Source organism: Protopterus annectens, chromosome 6.part0 (assembly GCF_019279795.1).
Source record: "Protopterus annectens isolate FY-2018-M chromosome 6.part0, PAN1.0, whole genome shotgun sequence".
NCBI lineage: Eukaryota > Metazoa > Chordata > Ceratodontiformes > Protopteridae > Protopterus > Protopterus annectens.
In genome coordinates, this window is record NC_056737.1 from 928370544 (window position 1) to 928389798 (window position 19255).

The 19255-nt window shown below is 40.9% G+C and overlaps 1 protein-coding gene across 1 annotated transcript in view; it reads left to right on the forward strand.

The window, feature by feature from the left end:
• UNC79 (unc-79 homolog, NALCN channel complex subunit) overlaps positions 1-19255 on the forward strand; it is a 1772232-nt gene that overhangs the window by 746179 nt on the left and 1006798 nt on the right. The window contains exon 26 of the mRNA XM_044074575.1: positions 17389-17457. Within this exon, the coding sequence (XP_043930510.1) occupies positions 17389-17457 (69 nt within the window). The remainder of the gene's footprint in view (positions 1-17388; positions 17458-19255) is intronic.

Here is a 19255-nt window from a genome sequence, read left to right on the forward strand (position 1 = left end):
AAATAACCTAACCCATTAGGTTAGAGATTGGCCGTACCAATCTCATGGTCAGTAATTATATATTACCCCTAGTGAGAGTAACTAGGATAATACCATATATAGTAAATAATCTAACCCATTTGGTTAGAGATTGGCCGTACCCATCTCATGGTCAGTAATTATATATTACCCCTAGTGAGAATAACTAGGATAATACCATATATAGTAAATAACCTAACCCATTTGGTTATAGATTGGCCGTACCCATCTCATGGTCAGTAATTATATATTACCCCTAGTGAGAATAACTAGGATAATACCATATATAGTAAATAATCTAACCCATTTGGTTAGAGATTGGCCGTACCCATCTCATGGTCAGTAATTATATATTACCCCTAGTGAGAATAACTAGGATAATACCATATATAGTAAATAACCTAACCCATTTGGTTAGAGATTGGCCGTACCCATCTCATGGTCAGTAATTATATATTACCCCTAGTGAGAATAACTAGGATAATACCATATATAGTAAATAACCTAACCCATTTGGTTATAGATTGGCCGTACCCATCTCATGGTCAGTAATTATATATTACCCCTAGTGAGAATAACTAGGATAATACCATATATAGTAAATAACCTAACCCATTTGGTTATAGATTGGTCGTATCCATCTCATGGTCAGTAATTATATATTACCCCTAGTTAGAATAACTAGGATAATACCATATATAGTAAATAACCTAACCCATTTGGTTAGAGATTGGCCATACCCATCTCATGGTCAGTAATTATATATTACCCCTAGTGAGAATAACTAGGATAATACCATATATAGTAAATAATCTAACCCATTTGGTTAGAGATTGGCCGTACCCATCTCATGATCAGTAATTATATATTACCCCTAGTGAGAATAACTAGGATAATACCATATATAGTTTGAAGGGACCCATGCATGACATAAAGAATTTAGGAGCTGCATCTCTCCATTGCTAGTACCGGGGCAGTCTGGGCGTATCTTTTTTTGTTTCCCATGTAACAATCCAAGTTGTGCTTGAATATGGACAGGGATGAACTTTGTTTTTGTGGATGGGGAGTCTGTTCCAGATCAGTGGTACCCTCTGTGAGATATACCTGTCCCTCCAAACCATTCTGTTGATGTTGCCAAAGAGGTTTAGATCCCTAGACAGAGTATTTCTTATGCCATTTGACATGCTGTCGAGCAGTAAATCCATCAGTACTGGGTCAGAGGATGCCTTGTATGCCAGACACAGGTCACCTTTTAGCAGTCTGTAGGATACAGAATAAAGTGACAGGGCTTTGAATTGGTCCATGTAGGACACGTTCTTTAGGCTTTGTATCCTTTTAGTAAGGTGTCACTGTGGGTGTTCCAGTTGCTTCATGTGTCTGGTCAGATACATGCCAAAGGGGGGCATTATATTCAATGATTGGCCTAATGAGATATAAGTAAAGGGGGGCAGTGACATCCCTGGATCTAGACACAATCCATTTGTTTATAAGCTGTGCAGTATAGAATGAGTTTCTTACTACAATGGACACATGTTGGTCAAAAGTTAGAGCACTGTTTATATAAGTTCCCTGATCCCAAACAACTGAGTCAACTCTTAGGGTCCTACTGTGAACGTGGTAGTTCCCTGGGGTAGATGACCTCCCCAAGGATACCAGTAATGCATTCTGTGGTATTTAGTTTCAGTTCATGATTTTGGCATTGGTTATTTATTTGGGACAAACCTTCCTGCAGGATGGCTAAGTCATTTGGGGATTCAATAACTGATCCTATCTTGCAGTCATCTGTAAACGTACTCAGCCAGATCCCCTTGGTATTGACTTTTACTTCAGAAAAGTAGATGCCAAACAGGAGAGGTCCCAGCACAGAATCCTGTGGGACTCTACTGATGAATGGTCAGTTTGTGATGGTAACTTAGCCTATATTGATTTCTTGCATTCTAGCTCTGAGCCAGTTAGCAATCCTACGGGTGACATAAGGGTTTATTCCCAGTTTATTTAGCTTTTCTACTATGCCCGAGTGTGGAATTGTGTTAATAGCTTTGACTAGGTCGAGGCATGTGGTGTGTACCATTTTGCTTTAATCCATGCTTTGGTGACCTTTACAAAAAATCCACCAGACTGAGTAAGCGTGCCCTGCCCTTGACAAATCCAAACTGAGACAGGTCCAGTGTTTGGAGGTTCCTTATGTCCCGATTGATTAGTTCCATAATACGTCATTCCATAGCTTTGCATATGAGGTTGGTCAGACTTATGGCTTTGTAATTGCCTAAGTCTGTGGCAGGACCTCCCTTAGGCAAAGGAATGACTATAGAATTTCTCCATCTGCTTGGTACAAAACCTGTATGAAGGCTGAGATTGAACAATATTGTTAGGAGTGTGGCTAACTTGTACTTCAGATGCATCCAGGGATATTGTCAGGACTCATCAATGCAGTATTTTTTACTTTTGATAGTACTTTTAAGATTTGGTCTTGTGTGATAGCTAGAGGCAAGCTTCATGGACAGATGGAGAGGTAAGAGGGGTAAAGTTAGAGTTAAATTTATTGACCAGTAGGTTCGCTGTATCTTTAGCCTCAGTGTAGGTAACATAATTCGCAATCATTTCAGTGCATTGCTACATTGTGCTTTTGAGATTATGAACATAACTAAAAAAATGTCTTGCAACTGTCTGTGGCTTGGGTAGCTATTTTAGCCTCAAACTTGGCTTATGATATATATAATACTCATGATACCTCTTAAAGACTCCTCACGAGAAAAATACAGTGGTACCTGAAATCTCTTTGTTTCCAGCATCAATATCCCCTGACTTTTCAAATTCCAGTTTTGGGTTTTGCAAAAAGGAAGATTTAGTGGTAGAGACACCAAATTTCACAGAATCTAGGTCACCCACTCTACATTTTGCTCCAACACAGTCAGTCACAACAGGTGTCCTAGACTTTGCTTAGGGAACAGTGTTGATGGAAATAAAAGTGCAGTGTCTTTGGAGCAAAAAAGACAGACAAAAACACATAAACATAAAAGAGATGTTAGCATTTATAAATACTATAAGTTGCCTCAAACGTGTGATTTCTGGGACCTCTGCAAGTGTATAGAGATAGCACAACAGTAATGTTGTATATAAAGAAGTAAGGAGGAACCAGATCTTACAGTCTTTGCAGACCTTACTGTCTTTGCAGACTAGCCATTGTAGCCTGGGATATAGCTTTTCAGCACAATCTGGCTCTACTGGCATCTTACACACCATCAAAGCAAATCTGTGGGGCAGACAACCTGAGCAAGACCAGGACACCCTCATCATTAGAAAATGAGTCAGAGAGTTTTCCTAGAACTAATCCATCTGTGGGGAACACCTCAAACAAATCTATTGTATCCACTCACAACAATCAGGCAAAATTCTGCTCTTGGACTTCATGCAAGAAGGCTTGGAAAACAGATGGCGTTTTTCTTTTTCTTGAATAGGAACGCTCTTATAAGCTTTTTCACTCTTTTCACTAATATCCAGGGTCATTCTGAAGATTCAGAAGGACTTCTCAAAGATAACTGTGATGCCTGGATTCAGGTTCAGGCAACAGAGGTTCTCCCTTCTTTTGGAAATGTCCAGGAACATTTACCACAAGCTTCCTGGATTTACTCACTCATGATCAGAGGGTGTTTGATACATTCTGTCCCTGAATATCTATTACTGACTACTTGAATGATAGAATTTCAATATCTTTTAGGCGCATTCTTTTCTAATTCATAGATTCATACATAGGCTAATGACCCAGTGGGTGTTTCTAAGCCTAACCACGTTTTCCTGAAAGGATAATGACATCCTGTATCTAAATAGGACATTGAGGGTCAGGCATTTATAAGCTACCTCTGTCCATAAAGGTCATGGGTTCCAGGTCCAGTGTAAATTTCCTATTCAACATCCACTTTTCTAGGTTGCACTTTAATTGGGTAATAGACAAACTCAGCTTCACATGGATGCCTGTTCCACAGGAGAAGCAGTCTCTGGGACACATAGCTGTCTCTCCAGCATCTTCTGTTTAAGTCACAGAAAAATTCATTCCCTTAGACCTAGTATTTCTGGTACTGTTTGACTTATGAACACGCAGGAGTTTCGTAAATGCTGGGTTTGTAGATGCCTTGTAAGTCAGGTCTAGATCCCCCTCAGCAATCTGTAGGAGAAAGGGCTTTAAAGCACTCTGCATAAGGCAGGTTTGTTACACCTTGTATCCTTTTTGTAAGGAACCTCTGAAGTCACTCTAGTTGCTGCATATGATGCTGATTATGTACAGTTATTAGTGCACTCTTACCTACTTAAGTTGTATTGAAAAGATGCATGAAAAAACAATGCTGAAGAGTGACACTGAACTTCTTTCTTTAGATATGATTTTTGTTTAAGACACTATTGGATGAAAATGCCATTAAAAGGTATAAAATTAATCTAGAAATGTATACCTTCTGGGAACCTAACAGACCTCAGACCCTCCACCTCATTTAAGTTATTTCCCCCGCAGTCATTGTAGTGCATTCTTGTGCAGCTAGGTTGTATTGAAAATGAATGTAGGACAGGGTTGACAACTAAGACCAAGTGTGAGGAGAAGAAGAAGGAAAAAAAAGGATATGGATGGTACAGAGAGACCAGGATGGGTGGGGGCTGGGGGCATTGAGGGGATGTGCACAGGGGAAGAAAAGAGCAGCAGGGAGGGTACCATGGAACTCTTCACCTAAGGGGCCATTTCACCTAAGGCTGGTCCCTGAATGACATCTGCAAACAAGAAAGATGCAGGCCTAATGTCCCCAAACTGGATTATTTCCAGCTTGTTTAGAGCAGACTGGGCCAGTACCCACCTGAAAATAAAGAAAGAAATGTATCACCATAGTGTTATTTATTTATCTAGCTGGATGATGCTGTGGTGAGTTTTCCCTGATGTGTTGATTGTCCACTGAGTGGAGTCAATGACCACACAGTATTGCCTTTGCGACCCTTTATTAACAATGCTACTGACAATTATTAAAGATGCCGCAGTAAATTCACATGTAACATATTAATCAAAACCACGAACTCTTAAGCCAGTTGGCATGAACAATCATGCTCTGGCTGACTCTACAGGACTGGGTGCATAATCCATCTACCTCAGACCTGGTGGAAATCCCCTTTAATTATTCCTTTCCAAACCAAATACCCCATTGATATGGCCACTGGTCAAACTAAGGCCAATGGAAGGGGAGTCAAGGCTGCTGAGCACCAGTAGGGAAAAACAATAGGGGTAAAGCCATAAGGCTGCTGCCTAAAACCCTTGCCATGAGGGTGGGACACTGCACTGCTGATGAACCTCCTTAGTGGGACAATACCACTTACTTAAATAAGATGAGCCATAGGCCCACCCCTTGACTCATGCTTGCAGATAACGTGACTTACCAGGAATTTGCCTTGGTCCACTGAGTGGAGTCAATAACCACACAGTATTGCCTTTGGACCCTTTATCAACAATACTACTGACAACCATTAAAGACACCACAGTAAATTCACATGTAACATATCAATCATAACCATTAACTATTAACTCTTAAGCTGGTTGGCATGACCAAGCCTGTTCCGGCTGACAGGACTGGGTGCATAATCCATGCTACCTTGCACCTGGTGGAAAACCCCTTTAATTCTTCCTTTTCAACCCAAATACCCCTTGATATGGTGACCAGTCAAACTGAGGCCAACTGAAGGGAAGTAGATTCTGCTGAGCACCAAAAAGGGGAAAACAAGGGGGATGAAGCTGTAAGGCTACCACCAACCCAACATGTCCCATGCCGGTCCCCCCCCAGCCTGTCTTGAAACCAGATACACGAGGTCATGAAAGGAAAACCAGGTTAATTCTTGAAGTATCCATCAGTGGCCATAACAATGTCTAAATTACACAAATTGAAACTAAGATTGTTTAAATGCATATTATCCTTATTGTGAAAATCAGAGTCCAATCTGTCAAGAAGTTTGTGGTGAATTAGCTGCAATGTGATCTGTTGAGCCATCTGTGTAACTCTATGATTAATGAACAGCCTAGACATCTCAATTGCACTGGACCTTCTAGCTCCTTCCCAATGGATTCTCGTCATGATGATAACCAAAACAAAACCAAGTTCAGATATAGCTGGTGCAGCCTGTGCATATCCGAAAGTATTCTGGCCATTACCAAATCTTTGGGCAAGGCTTCCTTTGCTGTGATTCAATGCCAGATCTCTCAAGATTGAAACCATAGGAGGCCAGAAAAGCCAAATGAATGAACTGCCCATTTGGTAAGGTCAAAGGGACCTGAGTGTCCAGCCAGGTGGGCCAAAGCTTGGATTGTGGCTCTCTTGTTGAAACAATCCCCCAACAGCCAGATAACCTCCTTTCCTGAATCAAAAATAAAGATTAATGTCTGATGTATAACAAAAAGGAATCAGACACCCACCTTCTTGTTTTTGTATGAACTTAACAGAATGTCTCTCCATGGCCAAGTCAGAGATGTGTCCTGTTCTAAAATAATGAGATGAATATCCTTGTGAATATATCCCTTGTCCCTCAGTGACCTTTCTCAGTAGTAGGTTAACTTCTACTAAACTAAGCGGCCTGCCACCTACCCGTGTGAAAACTGGGCCTGACTTAATGCCCTTGGGAGTGATCCTGTGCAGCAATCTGAATCAGTGAAATGGGCAAATGGCTAAACCCCTTCGCATTGTCTAGTCCAACCTGGTGACCTTTACCTGACTGATCCAGCTTGAATTTCTTTATCCATATCAGAATAAAATCCTTGTGAATAATGAAATCATCCCTGTGAGGATATCAGATATTATCTGTGCTAGCATGTCTGGCTGCAGTTTTGTAAATACTTGTGAATAATTGTAAATTACCTGTGCTATATATGCCAGCATGACTAGCTATAATTTTGTAAATAAGTTTATGTTTTTTGATTATTACTTTAGTTTATGTAAAATGTTGGAATCAGTGTTTTTTTCTGGCAGACCAAATGTACATATTTGTTAAAAAAGAATTCTGAATTCAGGTTGTGCCAGTCAGCTGACCTGCAGGTGATGTTATCATGTTGAAAGGAGTGGAATCTCCATAGCAGCTGTTTTTGTTTACTTTTCAAAAGTCTGAAATGAGAGAGTAGAATTCTCATAATTTTCTGTGACATTTAAAAAATTCTGCTTTAAAAAAACACGTTCCGAGTCAGTTGTGTTCAGTGTGCAGTTGTTGCAGCAGTTGTAGTTGTCAGTTCTTGTTTTCTAGATCAGTATTCAGCACTCAGAATTTTTCAATGCTGTTCAGCAGAAATAATAGGATTTGCTATTCCAGTCGCTGAGGACCAGACAACAGCCTGAAGAATAGACATATATTCTTATTTTGCCTGCAGAAGTAAGATTATCATCTTGTCTTGCTGACTTTAATGAGATTAGACAGGGACAGTTAATCTTTGGACAGTTGGGAGGTTACAGTTTTCCTTCAATCAGTGTGAAACATATCCTTCAGTTTTATTTTCATAATTCGTGTGTGTGAAACTCTGGTTTATTGAAATCAGTTATTTAGTGTCTATATGTTTTAAATCATTTTTATTTATGAAATATTTTGCTACCTTTTATTGTGGCTGGTTATTGAGAATGTAGTTCAGTAACATGAGAGTGTTTATGCTTACTGTGATAACACAAGGGTCACTCCAAAAAGCCTTACTGATTGGATATACTTGCTACCTTTTTATATCTATATTTATTTTACTCAATATAATTGAACACCCCTTTTGAAGGGTATTATGGTATTTTGACTGATGGCACCATTGCCATGTAATTTGGGACAGAGAACATAGTAGGTAAATCTGTGACAGTCTTTCCTAAAAGTGTTTGTATGTGTGAATATCAAATATTTAAGAGTGATTGTGTCGAATACCTAGAACTGGGACACAGTGCCCTGCAGTGGTATGCTTTCTCATTTGTGACCTGGATTGAAGCATATAGTTCATTCCCAGGTTTGGGGCCTGTTCTTAATCTACCCTTAGGGGAAATTGTGTGTTCTTTCTCTGCTTTCAATGACGCTCCCTTACTGGAGACAGTGGTGAGGAATGAGGCTTTTTAGTTACTGTTCCAGGTTTAAGTAGGCAGTTGTCACACTACCAACAAAGAGAGTTTACTAATTCACTAGCATGGAAGACATACACGTATAATTATGTGAACAAAGCAGCTAATGTACAAAGGTGCAAAAATCAAGCAATGTGTTAAACAAACTCCAAACAATGATGGCAAGGAGGTGTTTCCCAGTTGGCTTCCTCGAATCACGGGAAACCCCATGAATATTCTTCCAACCCTTGAGAAATTGGGTTCCTATTATGTTATCAAAAGCTAATGTAATCGAAAGATTAAAACTTTGAAATGGAAGCATTTTGAAGATCGCATTGTGGGATCGCAGTACACTGAGGATTGGAATATTTGCCCTTTCCTCACTGTAGTGCGATCTTGGAGTTGAAATATATATTTAGCGGGGGGGTGTGGGGGGCACAGCCCCCCACAATACAAGCTTCGAAATGCTGCCATTTCGAAGGTTTGATCGTTCGATTATGTTATCTTTTGATAACGTAATATGGACCCGAGAACTCTGTCTGTCCGCCAATGGCTAGATACTTCCCGAAGACCAAAGAAACATTGCAACCATCCTAAAGCTGCTATGTACACAAGTAGAGTTTTAGGGGAATCACCTAATGAAGTCCTGGCTACTAGGAAGTGAAGGACCAACTTCAAACCCCTGATAAACAAGGATATAGGGAATCTCCAAACTCTGGATACAACACAGTTTGGTTTTGTGAAGGGTAGATCATGCCTGCTCAACTTGGTCGACTTCTTTGAGTAAGTCACCATATCTGTGATTGAAGGCAAGGTGGTTCATACAGCCTACTTTGATCTGGCCAAGGACTTTAATACCATCCCCCTCTAAGGAATCATAGAAAAACTCTCTAAGCTAGGCATCAACCCCTATATCACAAGGTGGATTGCAAACTGGCTCACAGATAGAACCCAGAGTGTGAAAGTAGCTGATTCCAAGTCAGACTGCCGACCAGTCATGAGTGGAGTCCCACAGGGATCAGTCCTGGGTCCTTTTCTGTTTGGCATCTACTTCTCAGAAGTCCAGGCCAACACGAAGGGACTCTGACTGACAAAGTTCACAGACAATTGCAAGTTGGGAGCCATTATTAACTTCCCAAGTGATGCTGACATGGGAACACAGGTTGACAGCAACCTCTCTTTTGACCACCACATTGCCACTGTGGTCAGAAAGTCCTTGTATGTGGCACATCTCATTACCAAGGATTTTGCATCCAGGAAGAAAGAGGTCATCATCTCCCTCTACTCTTCCCTCATTAGGCCAATCATAGAGTATAATGCCCCATTTTGCATGTACCTCACTAGACACCTGCAACAACTGGAGAGGCTTCAAAAGTACCTCACAAAGAGGATCCTAGGCCTTAAACACTTGTCCTATATGGACAGACTCAAAAAACTCCAACTGTTCTCTGTCTCATATCGCCTACTTAGAGGCGATCTCTGGTTGACTTACAAAGCCATGTCTGACCCAGCTCTGTTAGAAATACTACATAAAAAGAAGTCCCAATCCCTCCACACCACATGCTCCAGAGACCTCAACCTTATTGCCACAATCAACAGAACGTGCTGGAGGGACAGGTTCATAACCCAGAGACTGCTCATGCTATGGAATAGACTTCCCATACATGTCAAACAGAGCACCTCACTGGCCCTCTTCAAGAGAAATCTTGATGAGTGGATGGGAAATAGAAAATTCACCCTGGGGATCACTCCAGTGGTTCTACGCGACAGAGGCACTGGGAACTAATCCTATGGGCTAGGCTTGTAAAGGTTCCTTGGCCATTAGGCTAGTACACACCTATGAACCTATGAACCTATAATAGGGCAATGACCTATAGGAAGCATTAAAAATCTGAACTGATGAAAATAGGCCTTCCTGGTATTGCTGGCCCAAGGTCTAGCCAGCAATGATGCTACTACTCTCCAATTAACCAAACTTCCCCAGGACTTGTCATGCCCTTTGGTTTTGTATGCTTGGACAGCTGGTGAACTGAAAATGAGAAAAACTATCAGCAATAGGGTTGTGTTGGCCAGGCACATGCACTCTACAGAAGGACATATTCATCTGTAACTAACAGTCTGATAACAGAGTGCACCTATTTGGACTTGGAATATCATTTGTTGAGGGCATGGGCAACTGAAGTTTTGTCCGAGTGACCGACTACTCTCCTGTTGTGTAACTTGTTCTTCCACACCTACACCACCTCCCAGATAGGGAAGATTTCCAGGAAAGCAGTATCCCTTCTCCTCTTTGTTTGCCAAGAGTCTGGCCATTTTTCAGTGTACCAACTGACTTGGAAGTATTCTTCCCCCTGCCACATCCATAAAAAGTTTAAAGTCACTGAAGAAACCCATGGGGACTGCCAAAACTACACCCCATTGAATTGGTTCAGATATGTGAACCAGAGCCAGAGGTCCTTCTTGACCCTTCTGGTCAGACAGATGTAGCAATGTCTGACCGTGCTTCCTTTAAGCAATCCAGAAATGAATCGGTGGAAATTCCTGCCTGGGGACGTTTTCCTACAGGCAAAGTTCAGCAACCCTTGAAGCTGCATAACTTCCCCTGTTCGAGCTTTGTTAACAACCAAGAGTCTCCAGCGTCAGTGCTGGACTGCAGTTTATTTAACAGAAGTTTGAATGAGTTATCGATAGTATCAACGACTGGTCCCAAAAAGGTCAAGGCTCATCCCAGCCCTTCTGACTTGTCATTTGTGAAAGGTACTCCTAAATTAGTGCAGAACTCTTTAAAGGCTGAACATTGCCCTGCACAGCCCCCTCCTGACCCTCATCTACAATCAGAAAATAATCCAGACAGTGGACCACTGATTAAAAAGGTGCTGTCTGTTACTGAAACACCAGTGCAAGGCTGCTCTGAACAGTTTGAACATAGCACAAGCCACAGAGCACTCCATGGGCATAGCCATGTTGAAAAAGCATTTCCTCTCAAACTGAAATCCTAAATAAGGCCAGTCTTCCCATCTTATGGGAAGAATCTGGAAAGCAGACTGAATGTCCAACTTGCAAAGCCAGGGGTCAGAATAACCCCAAATGACCTCTGCTGCCTGATTCAGGGAAGAGTATCGTATCTTGGCTAGATCTTTGTCAATGAAATCATTACCTGATGCACCCATCGGGTGTGAAACATGGTGAACCAGTCTGAAATTCACCATCATGCTTCATAGGAATGAGACCAATAAGGCAAATTTTAAAAGCAGTCCAAGGGGGTGGAAAAAGGGTCAATTAGTCTATCAGCTGTCTTCTCTTTCTTGATTAGCTTAGCTGCAATTTCTTCATGTCCCTTAATGGATGAAAGATTTTTAACTAGTTTGGAATCTAAAGGTGCTGAGGAGCCAATTGTAAATCCACTGCAGAAACCTTCAAGAAGAGCAGCTGCTGCCTTGTGGTTAGAATAATCAGTCAATAGCTGGGTCAATTTATCTAGACTGATCGGGGAGTGGTACCAATGCAGAATGCGCAAAACCCCTGCCATAAGCCCCTCTGTGGCCACAAAAGGCTGCTTAATTCTAGGAGAGGAATTCCACTCTCTCAAGTCCTCTCTCTAATTGGGTTGAGAGAATGCTAGACCTGCCCCTGACATTTAAGCCCCAGCACCTGGAAACAGGGTGACCCTTCCTATATCCTGAACACAGATGGATGAACCTGCAGGCTGGCCAATGGCACTTCCCATGATTAAAGGCCAAGCAAAACTTTGTTTCCCTATTATTACTAACCCCGCCATCAGTCTCAGTGGTGGCTAGCTTATCTAACATGGCACTCAACCAAATGTTGGAGGTGCTTTAAATTCTACCTGAGGGTCTTGTCTATGGCTTTTAGTTTCTTGAAATGTGGATCATAATTTGCCCAGCTAGAACTCCCTTTGACATTATGCATCTCCCTGATAGCCACAAAGTAAGCTAGTAAGAGCACAGCCTGGATAGGGTCATTTTCTATAATCCATCTTGTGAATACCATAAAGCCTAGTGACCAAGTGCCCCAGTTCTTGACTGCTGCTCAGGCTGAGGCCTTTTTCCTATTGGCTGTCAATGCTGCCATCAAGTTCTTGTTAGAAGAATTGTCAGCATTCAAAATGTACTTAATTCCCTCAGTATCCACTAGGTCAAATATCTCAACAAATTTCCTCTATGAGGTTCTTCTGTTTAACTCTAGTGGGAACATGTGCTGTAATGTGAGAACCAGGGAGTTGGAAACCACAAGGTTCAATGTAGTCATGGGAGACAAAAACTGGGGAACACAACTGTCTGGATGAGGTGGGATGTCAATCCTCAAAGCACTGAGCTCCTTGGAACTCCTCTGAAAGCTGGGTAAGGATGGGGCTGCAACCTGCATGAAATCTGACCCTCTCCCTCACCAGGAGCAATAGCTGTTGAAGCACCAAGATTCCATTTTAAGGCTAGATAAAACAGTCTAACCCTCCCCACTTTTAGTAATGAATTGATAAACTCATCCAGACATTCCTCAGGGACTGACCACTGCCCCTCCCCAGAGTCATTACCTTGAGTTTCTGATGGTGCTTTAGGCCAGAGTGGGGGGATGACCCTTAGATCTGAGGTATCTCTTTTGTTTTTCCTTCTAGCCTTCTTGCCTGGAGTGGGTCTGTAAGCTAACTCTTCCTCAGAATTCACCTGTGGTCTCTGCCTTGAGTTTTGCCCTTACTCTACTGCCTGTGCAGCTTCTAAGATAGTAAGCATACTTTCTGCCTCTTGAAATAGACAAAGCCACCTATCTTTAAAAGTCTGGACCTGAGTGGAACCTGAAAAACAGAGAGAGTTATTAAAGAGAAAAAAAACTGAGATAGCTGTAGAAATTCCACGCTCTGAAAAGTGCCAACACCCTGTATTCTGGATGCCCTGCTGCTGCATAGTTCTAGAATGTAAGCACTTTACACGCTTAAAATGTTAAGTAGATTCATGCCTGCCATGACTAAAATATTCCACTGAAAAGGAGAAAGAAATGCTGCTGCGGGGGTTCTGAAATGCCTGCACCTTTCTCACATTACACATCCTCATAGCAACAAGATCCATCACATTGGACCCTTTGATTCCTCCAGCTAACAGAGGAAATCACAATACTACAAAACCACTTACAAGTCAGACTGGCTGCAAACTAATCCATATAAAATCTTCTATCTACTATCTACAGAAATAATTGCCTCCCCACAGTCACCATTTTCCCACTCCTGTGACCATTTCCCCATTCCTGCCACCTTCAGCTATAACGGAGGAGTAGTAAATAACATACCCAATTCCTATTACCTCAACCAGTGGACAGGTAAACAACTGAAAACCACTCTAAAGCAAATAACTACCCACAGATTCAATGACTGAAATAAACTTACGCCGGGATTCAATAATGCCTACACTAAGTGTACACTATTCTGAGTGAACAGACAACACAGACAACTCACACATTCTTCCTCCTAATTTTAGTTTTCCTACTGATATTCTTGAAGCTTTAAATATTGACAGGGATTCATAAAGGTTACCAAAAAGTGTAGACTATATGTATACTTAGTGTACATTTTTGAGTGACTAAAATGCACAAAAAATATGGTAAGAATGTTCTTGAATACATATCATGTACATTTAGTGTATAATTAGTGTACATTTAGTGCAGGCCTTACCGAATCTGGCCCTTACTTCTTGCTATTCCAATAGCAATTACAACTACAGAAGAAGGTTACTATTAAAATACAAAACATAACAAATCTGCCCCCTCAAACACATTCTGCTGGCCATCCGAACCAGCAGAAGTAACCCTGCCACCTGACTTTCAAGAATTAAATAAACTCTAAGTAAAAATGTTAGATAAAAGAGTCACTTTGCAATGAAAAATCTTCTGCAATATTGAATACCATAAGTAATTCAAACTGAACATGCTTATCCTGTAAAATTGCATCATTGATATCTGTAAAATACCTATGTTGAGTACCACTGTTGCCAGTACACAGTAATACAAAGCTGTAACAAGCTCAACCATTCCTTTTATGCAACATTTTGCACATACTTCCAGTAATGCTGTGAACTGCAACCAGCATTCGAAACCAAGATACACACACCATGATAAACAACCAATGGAAGGAAAACCTATAAAACTCAAACAATGATGGGAATCACACCCCAAATCAGCAACGCTTGCAACATTGCTCAAAAGTTACAAATGACAGGCTTGTTATGCCCTACCTGTTCTATAAACAAAATTCTAAAATTCCCCCATATGTCCCTACCCAATGCTTCAAACCACCCATCTGCCAGGGAGCCAGAACTTTAAATGAACAGCCCACAGAAATCAGGCAAACGCCAACAGCCCAAAAATAGGGGCAGAAGTTAAATATTGTTCTTATAAACATAGAAAGCTGCTAGAATAACAGCATCTGTGTTGGAAAACATTTTCTGAAGCATATGAAGGCTGAAACTCAAATATATGTCATTATTTATTAACTTCAATCTGCAGTGATTTGCCAGAAAGACACAAATTTTATGTGGAACAGAACAATAATATGAGGCAAAAATCTGGATGGTAGGTAGCTATGGCAACCACCCTTATAATATCTAGTATCTCTCCCTGACCACAGCAACTTAGTGCTGCAGCTATAGTTTTTTTTTTTTTTTTAATAAACTTAATACAGCATCTCTTTTTTTTTTCTTTTACCAAGCCCCAGCATGCCTAAGGTGACTACTGGGGAGGTGAAACAGAGAAGGCCCACTGCGGTGAGGCAGTACTTACCCAAATGGTTGCTCCCACTTGGCTCCATCTTGGGTGTCTTCTCCACTGAGGTGCTGATGAATCTGCCAAGCTACTCTCTTAAATATGAGCCATAGGCCGACCCCCTTGATCTGCAGACAATGCGACTTACTGGTAAGTCGCCCGTAACTGTATTGCGAGTGGTAACCTGACATTCCATTAATAGGGGAACTATTCATAGGTTCATAGGTTCATACTAGGCTATCTGCCCTAGGGCATTTATAAGCCTAGCCAGAATGTGTTTGGCTTTTGCCACCCATTTTAAATTTATTTTGCTATGCCCTTTTTCGAGGTTAGTATACTGTGCCTCTGTCTAACAGTGACACAGAAGTGATACCCGGGGTAAACCTACGATCTCCCATCCACTCATCAAGATTCCTCTTGAAGAGAGTCAATGAGGGACTCTGCCTAACCTGGACTGGGATTTTATTCCAGAGTGAAGGGAGCTCTGGTTATGAATCTGTCCCTCCAGCATGTCCTATTTATTTCAGTGCTGAGGTTCAAGTCTCTCGCGCGCGTGCTCGATGGGGGATGGATTTTCTGAGGTGCAGCATGTCCATTAATTCCGGGTTGGACATGGCTTTATACGTCAGGCACAGATCGCCTCTGAACAGGCGGTATGCCACTGAATAGAGCTGGAGTTTCTTTAACCGGGCAGCATATGGCATCTGTTTAAGCCCTATGATCCTCTTGGTGAGGTACTTTTGGGGTCTTTCCAGTTGCTGCAGGTGTCTGGTAAGGTACATCCCAAAAGGGGCATTGTACTCATTATATGGGCTGATGAGGGATGAGTAAAGAGGCACGATGACCTCCCCTGATCTAGATGTGAATCCCTTCATGATTAGGTGGGCTATATAAAATGTTTTTCTAACCACTTTGGCCACGTGGTTGTCAAATGAGAGATTGCTGTCAACTTGGGTCCCCAGGTCCCTAATTACTTCTTCTGTACTTAATGGATTACCAACTATGTGGTAATTTGTGGGCACTTTGTTTTTGCCAAGGGATGACTATACACTTTTGGCATTTAGCTTGAGGCCATGGCTCTGGCACCAGTTGTCTGTTTCTATGAGGCCCTTTTGGAGGATGCTTGTGTTGGCTGGAGAGTCGATTATGGTGCCCAGTTTGCAGTCATCTGCGAACTTGGTCAGCCATAGTCCTTCCATGTTGGCCTGTACCTCCGAGAAATATATGAACAAGAGGTCCCAGGACTGAGCCTTGTGGGACACCACTTGGAACTGGTTTGGAGTCTGACATGGCTCCAGCAATTCTAACCATGTGGGTTCTGTCCTTGAGCCAGTTTGCAATCCATCTAGTGACATAGGGGTTTATATTTAAGCTGGTGAGCTTATCTATAATGCCCGAAAGGGGTATTATCGAAGGCTTTTTTTGTGTGCAGGTAGGCTGTGTGGACCACCTTCCCTCATCAATGGCCTTGGTGACTGTTTCAAAGAAATCAACCAGGTTTAAGAGGCAGGATCTGCCCTTAACAAAGCCGAACTGGGCAGGATCCAGTGTCTGTAGGTCCCCAATATCTTTATTTATGAGGTCCATGATGATCCTTTCCATAGCTTTGCAGACCAAGCTAGTCAGGCTTATGGGGCGATAGTTTCCAGGATCCGTTGAGGCACCACCTTTATGGAGAGGGACCACTGTTGCTGTACGCCACTCTTTGGGCACATATCCTGTAGTAAGGCTGAGATTGAACAGTAGTTTTATGTTTGGGTTTAGCTCTTCTTGGAGTCATGGTGGGGCCGCAGCCGGGACCGTCTGGTCCCATTGATGCTGTGTTTTTGCTTTGGAGAGGGCGGCTCTTGGAGCATCTGAGATGTCAGGGGCAGCACTCTGCTGGGGATATTTATGCCCTTTTGGTGGGGGGGGGGGGGAGTTTGTGCTGAACCTGTCAGCTAGGATGTTGGCAATGTCTGTGGGTTTGGTGTATTTTTTGTCATTTTGGACTAATTCTGAGCATATCTGGGAATTACCCCCCAGGTTCCTAACACTAACATAACTAAAAAAGCCTTGTGATTATCCTTAGTGTCCTGTGTAATTTTTCTCTCAAGCTGGCCTTAGACAATTTTATGAGTGCCGAGCCCGTAGTTTTTTGCTAATACTGATCAGTGATGCCTTCCCTTTTTGGGATTTTGCGCTATCATTTAGTAGCTTCCTCCTTCTATTGTATAGTTTGTTTATGGCTGGGGACATCTGCTAATTTATTATTAGTTTGACTGGATTCATATGGACCTTTATAAGAAAGCATGACAACAAGAACTGATAGGACTCAAACTAATGTCTTCAGCACTGTAGCAGTACACTGTAACCACTCTTACTTCCTTATGAGACTGGAACAATTATTTCCACTGCAGTGAAAACATACATTACTGTATTTGTTAAGTAAAGAGATTAAATTAGTCAACAAATGGGCCAAACTTTTTGAGATCTTGCTAAATATTTCCATTCTTGGATTGGAATTGATTATAATATTTCTTCTGTTTTCTAGCTCTGAGACTGAACAGACATGAGCAGTCTGCCCCAGCCCTTGGTGGAGTATTAGAACACTGTTTACCAGGTAATTAGTTTATACTTTGGTACTGAATTTACAAGTCTGTGTAACTGAGTTCTGTGTTGTAATTCTGAAATTAAAATACTGATGCAATAAAGATGGCAGAGAAATTCTTTTAAGTAATTACCAAAATTTATTATACATTATTTTCACATGAGCAGTCTTATTGCTGGCTACCTGCTTTCATGTATTATTATTATTATTAGATAGTCACAGTATAGGAACTGACCCATGTTAAAATATTAAATTCTGAAATTTCTGTGATGTTGTAGCATTCATTAGATGTTAAAACAAAGAATTGAAAACATCCAGGAACACAACATCTCATACAACATACTAGTAATGTGTAAAATAAAACATTTAAAAATGTATAACAAAAATATAGAATAAAATTACAAAGTGATATTAATAGCTACTTGGAAATTATAAGTAATCAGGTTGCCATTGTATGTTCAAGGAAGGTAAGTGCAATCCACAGAACAGTGAATATTCAAGTGATTTTATAGGGAAATGTATCCTAACTCCAAAATTGCTGTAGCTTGGAGTATTCCCTCTTGTTACACAAACGACCACAAAACAAAACTGTTCAAAACACTAAATAAGAAAACAGCTTTGTAGCAAGACTGTTTACCTTTTTACTTTTTATTCTGGTACCTTGGCCTTTCGCCTTCTAGGAATGACTTACAAGTGCAAAATGGTCCAATTTATATATTCAGTGCTCACCAATTAAACAATTAAATACCAAAACCAATTACCAAAATTTCCATATAAAACAAATACAATAAATACACATTTCCTATTTTCAAATGTAAATATTATACGTGACAGACACAAAATCACAAAATAGGTTTAAGAAAAGGGAAATTCGAGATGATGATGGGGAAAGAATATTTTTCATGACAAAATTTCCCCCTTTTACCAGAATAAAAAGTTAAAAGGAGAACGGCCTTGCTACAAAGCTGTTTTCTTATTTATAGTGTTTTGAACAGTATTCCCACTTCCCCAAGGTACAACAATCTCAGAGCTTGCATACAAGAGTAGTGGGGGTTTGGGGGTGCAGATCCCACATTCAGACTGCATGGGGCTTGTCCCCTACCAAAAACAATTTTTAGGTGTAACAGCGAATTTTGCACTTTGATGTTGCTTTAAGGATTGCATTTACTTTTTGGAATTTTGAGACTTGTGTTGAAGTCTCGGAATTCTGACATAGTGCCTTGTAACCAGTGAGAGAAATCAGAAGAGTCTATTTATATATGTAGTACATATAAAAAGAAAAACATATGTAATCTGTCATTGTGTCTTGCATCTTGGTTTCAAGATGCAAGTTTTCAAATTGCCAGAAGTTTTTGCAGCGGTGTTAATTATATTTTCTTTTGATTAATAGCAATATCGAAAAAGTTGCAATCTTCTGTATCAGTACGGCTTGATTTGTTTTTACTTTTTATCTTCACTGATTCATTATTTGCTTTTTCTATACACACACACACACACTGAAAAGTGAGGCTGTACAGAAATAATATGCTTGTTTACTCATACAAATGCAAGAAAGCGAAGTGCTAAGAAACACAGCATTGTGTTGTTTTCTTGGTTACAAAATGCAGATGTCTGTGTTACAGCTGTTTGACCCATTCTGTGTCTAGTTGAAAAGTCATCAGTTAAATAAGGTATACTAAGACGTGTATTCTGTTCCTCCTGCCTCTAGTCTGTGCAGCTAAAAGAAATAGTCTTACCCACCAAAGCATGGTACACTTATTTCGTTGACCTGATATAATCCACTAAATAGGATGGTTTCTCTTAACTCCAG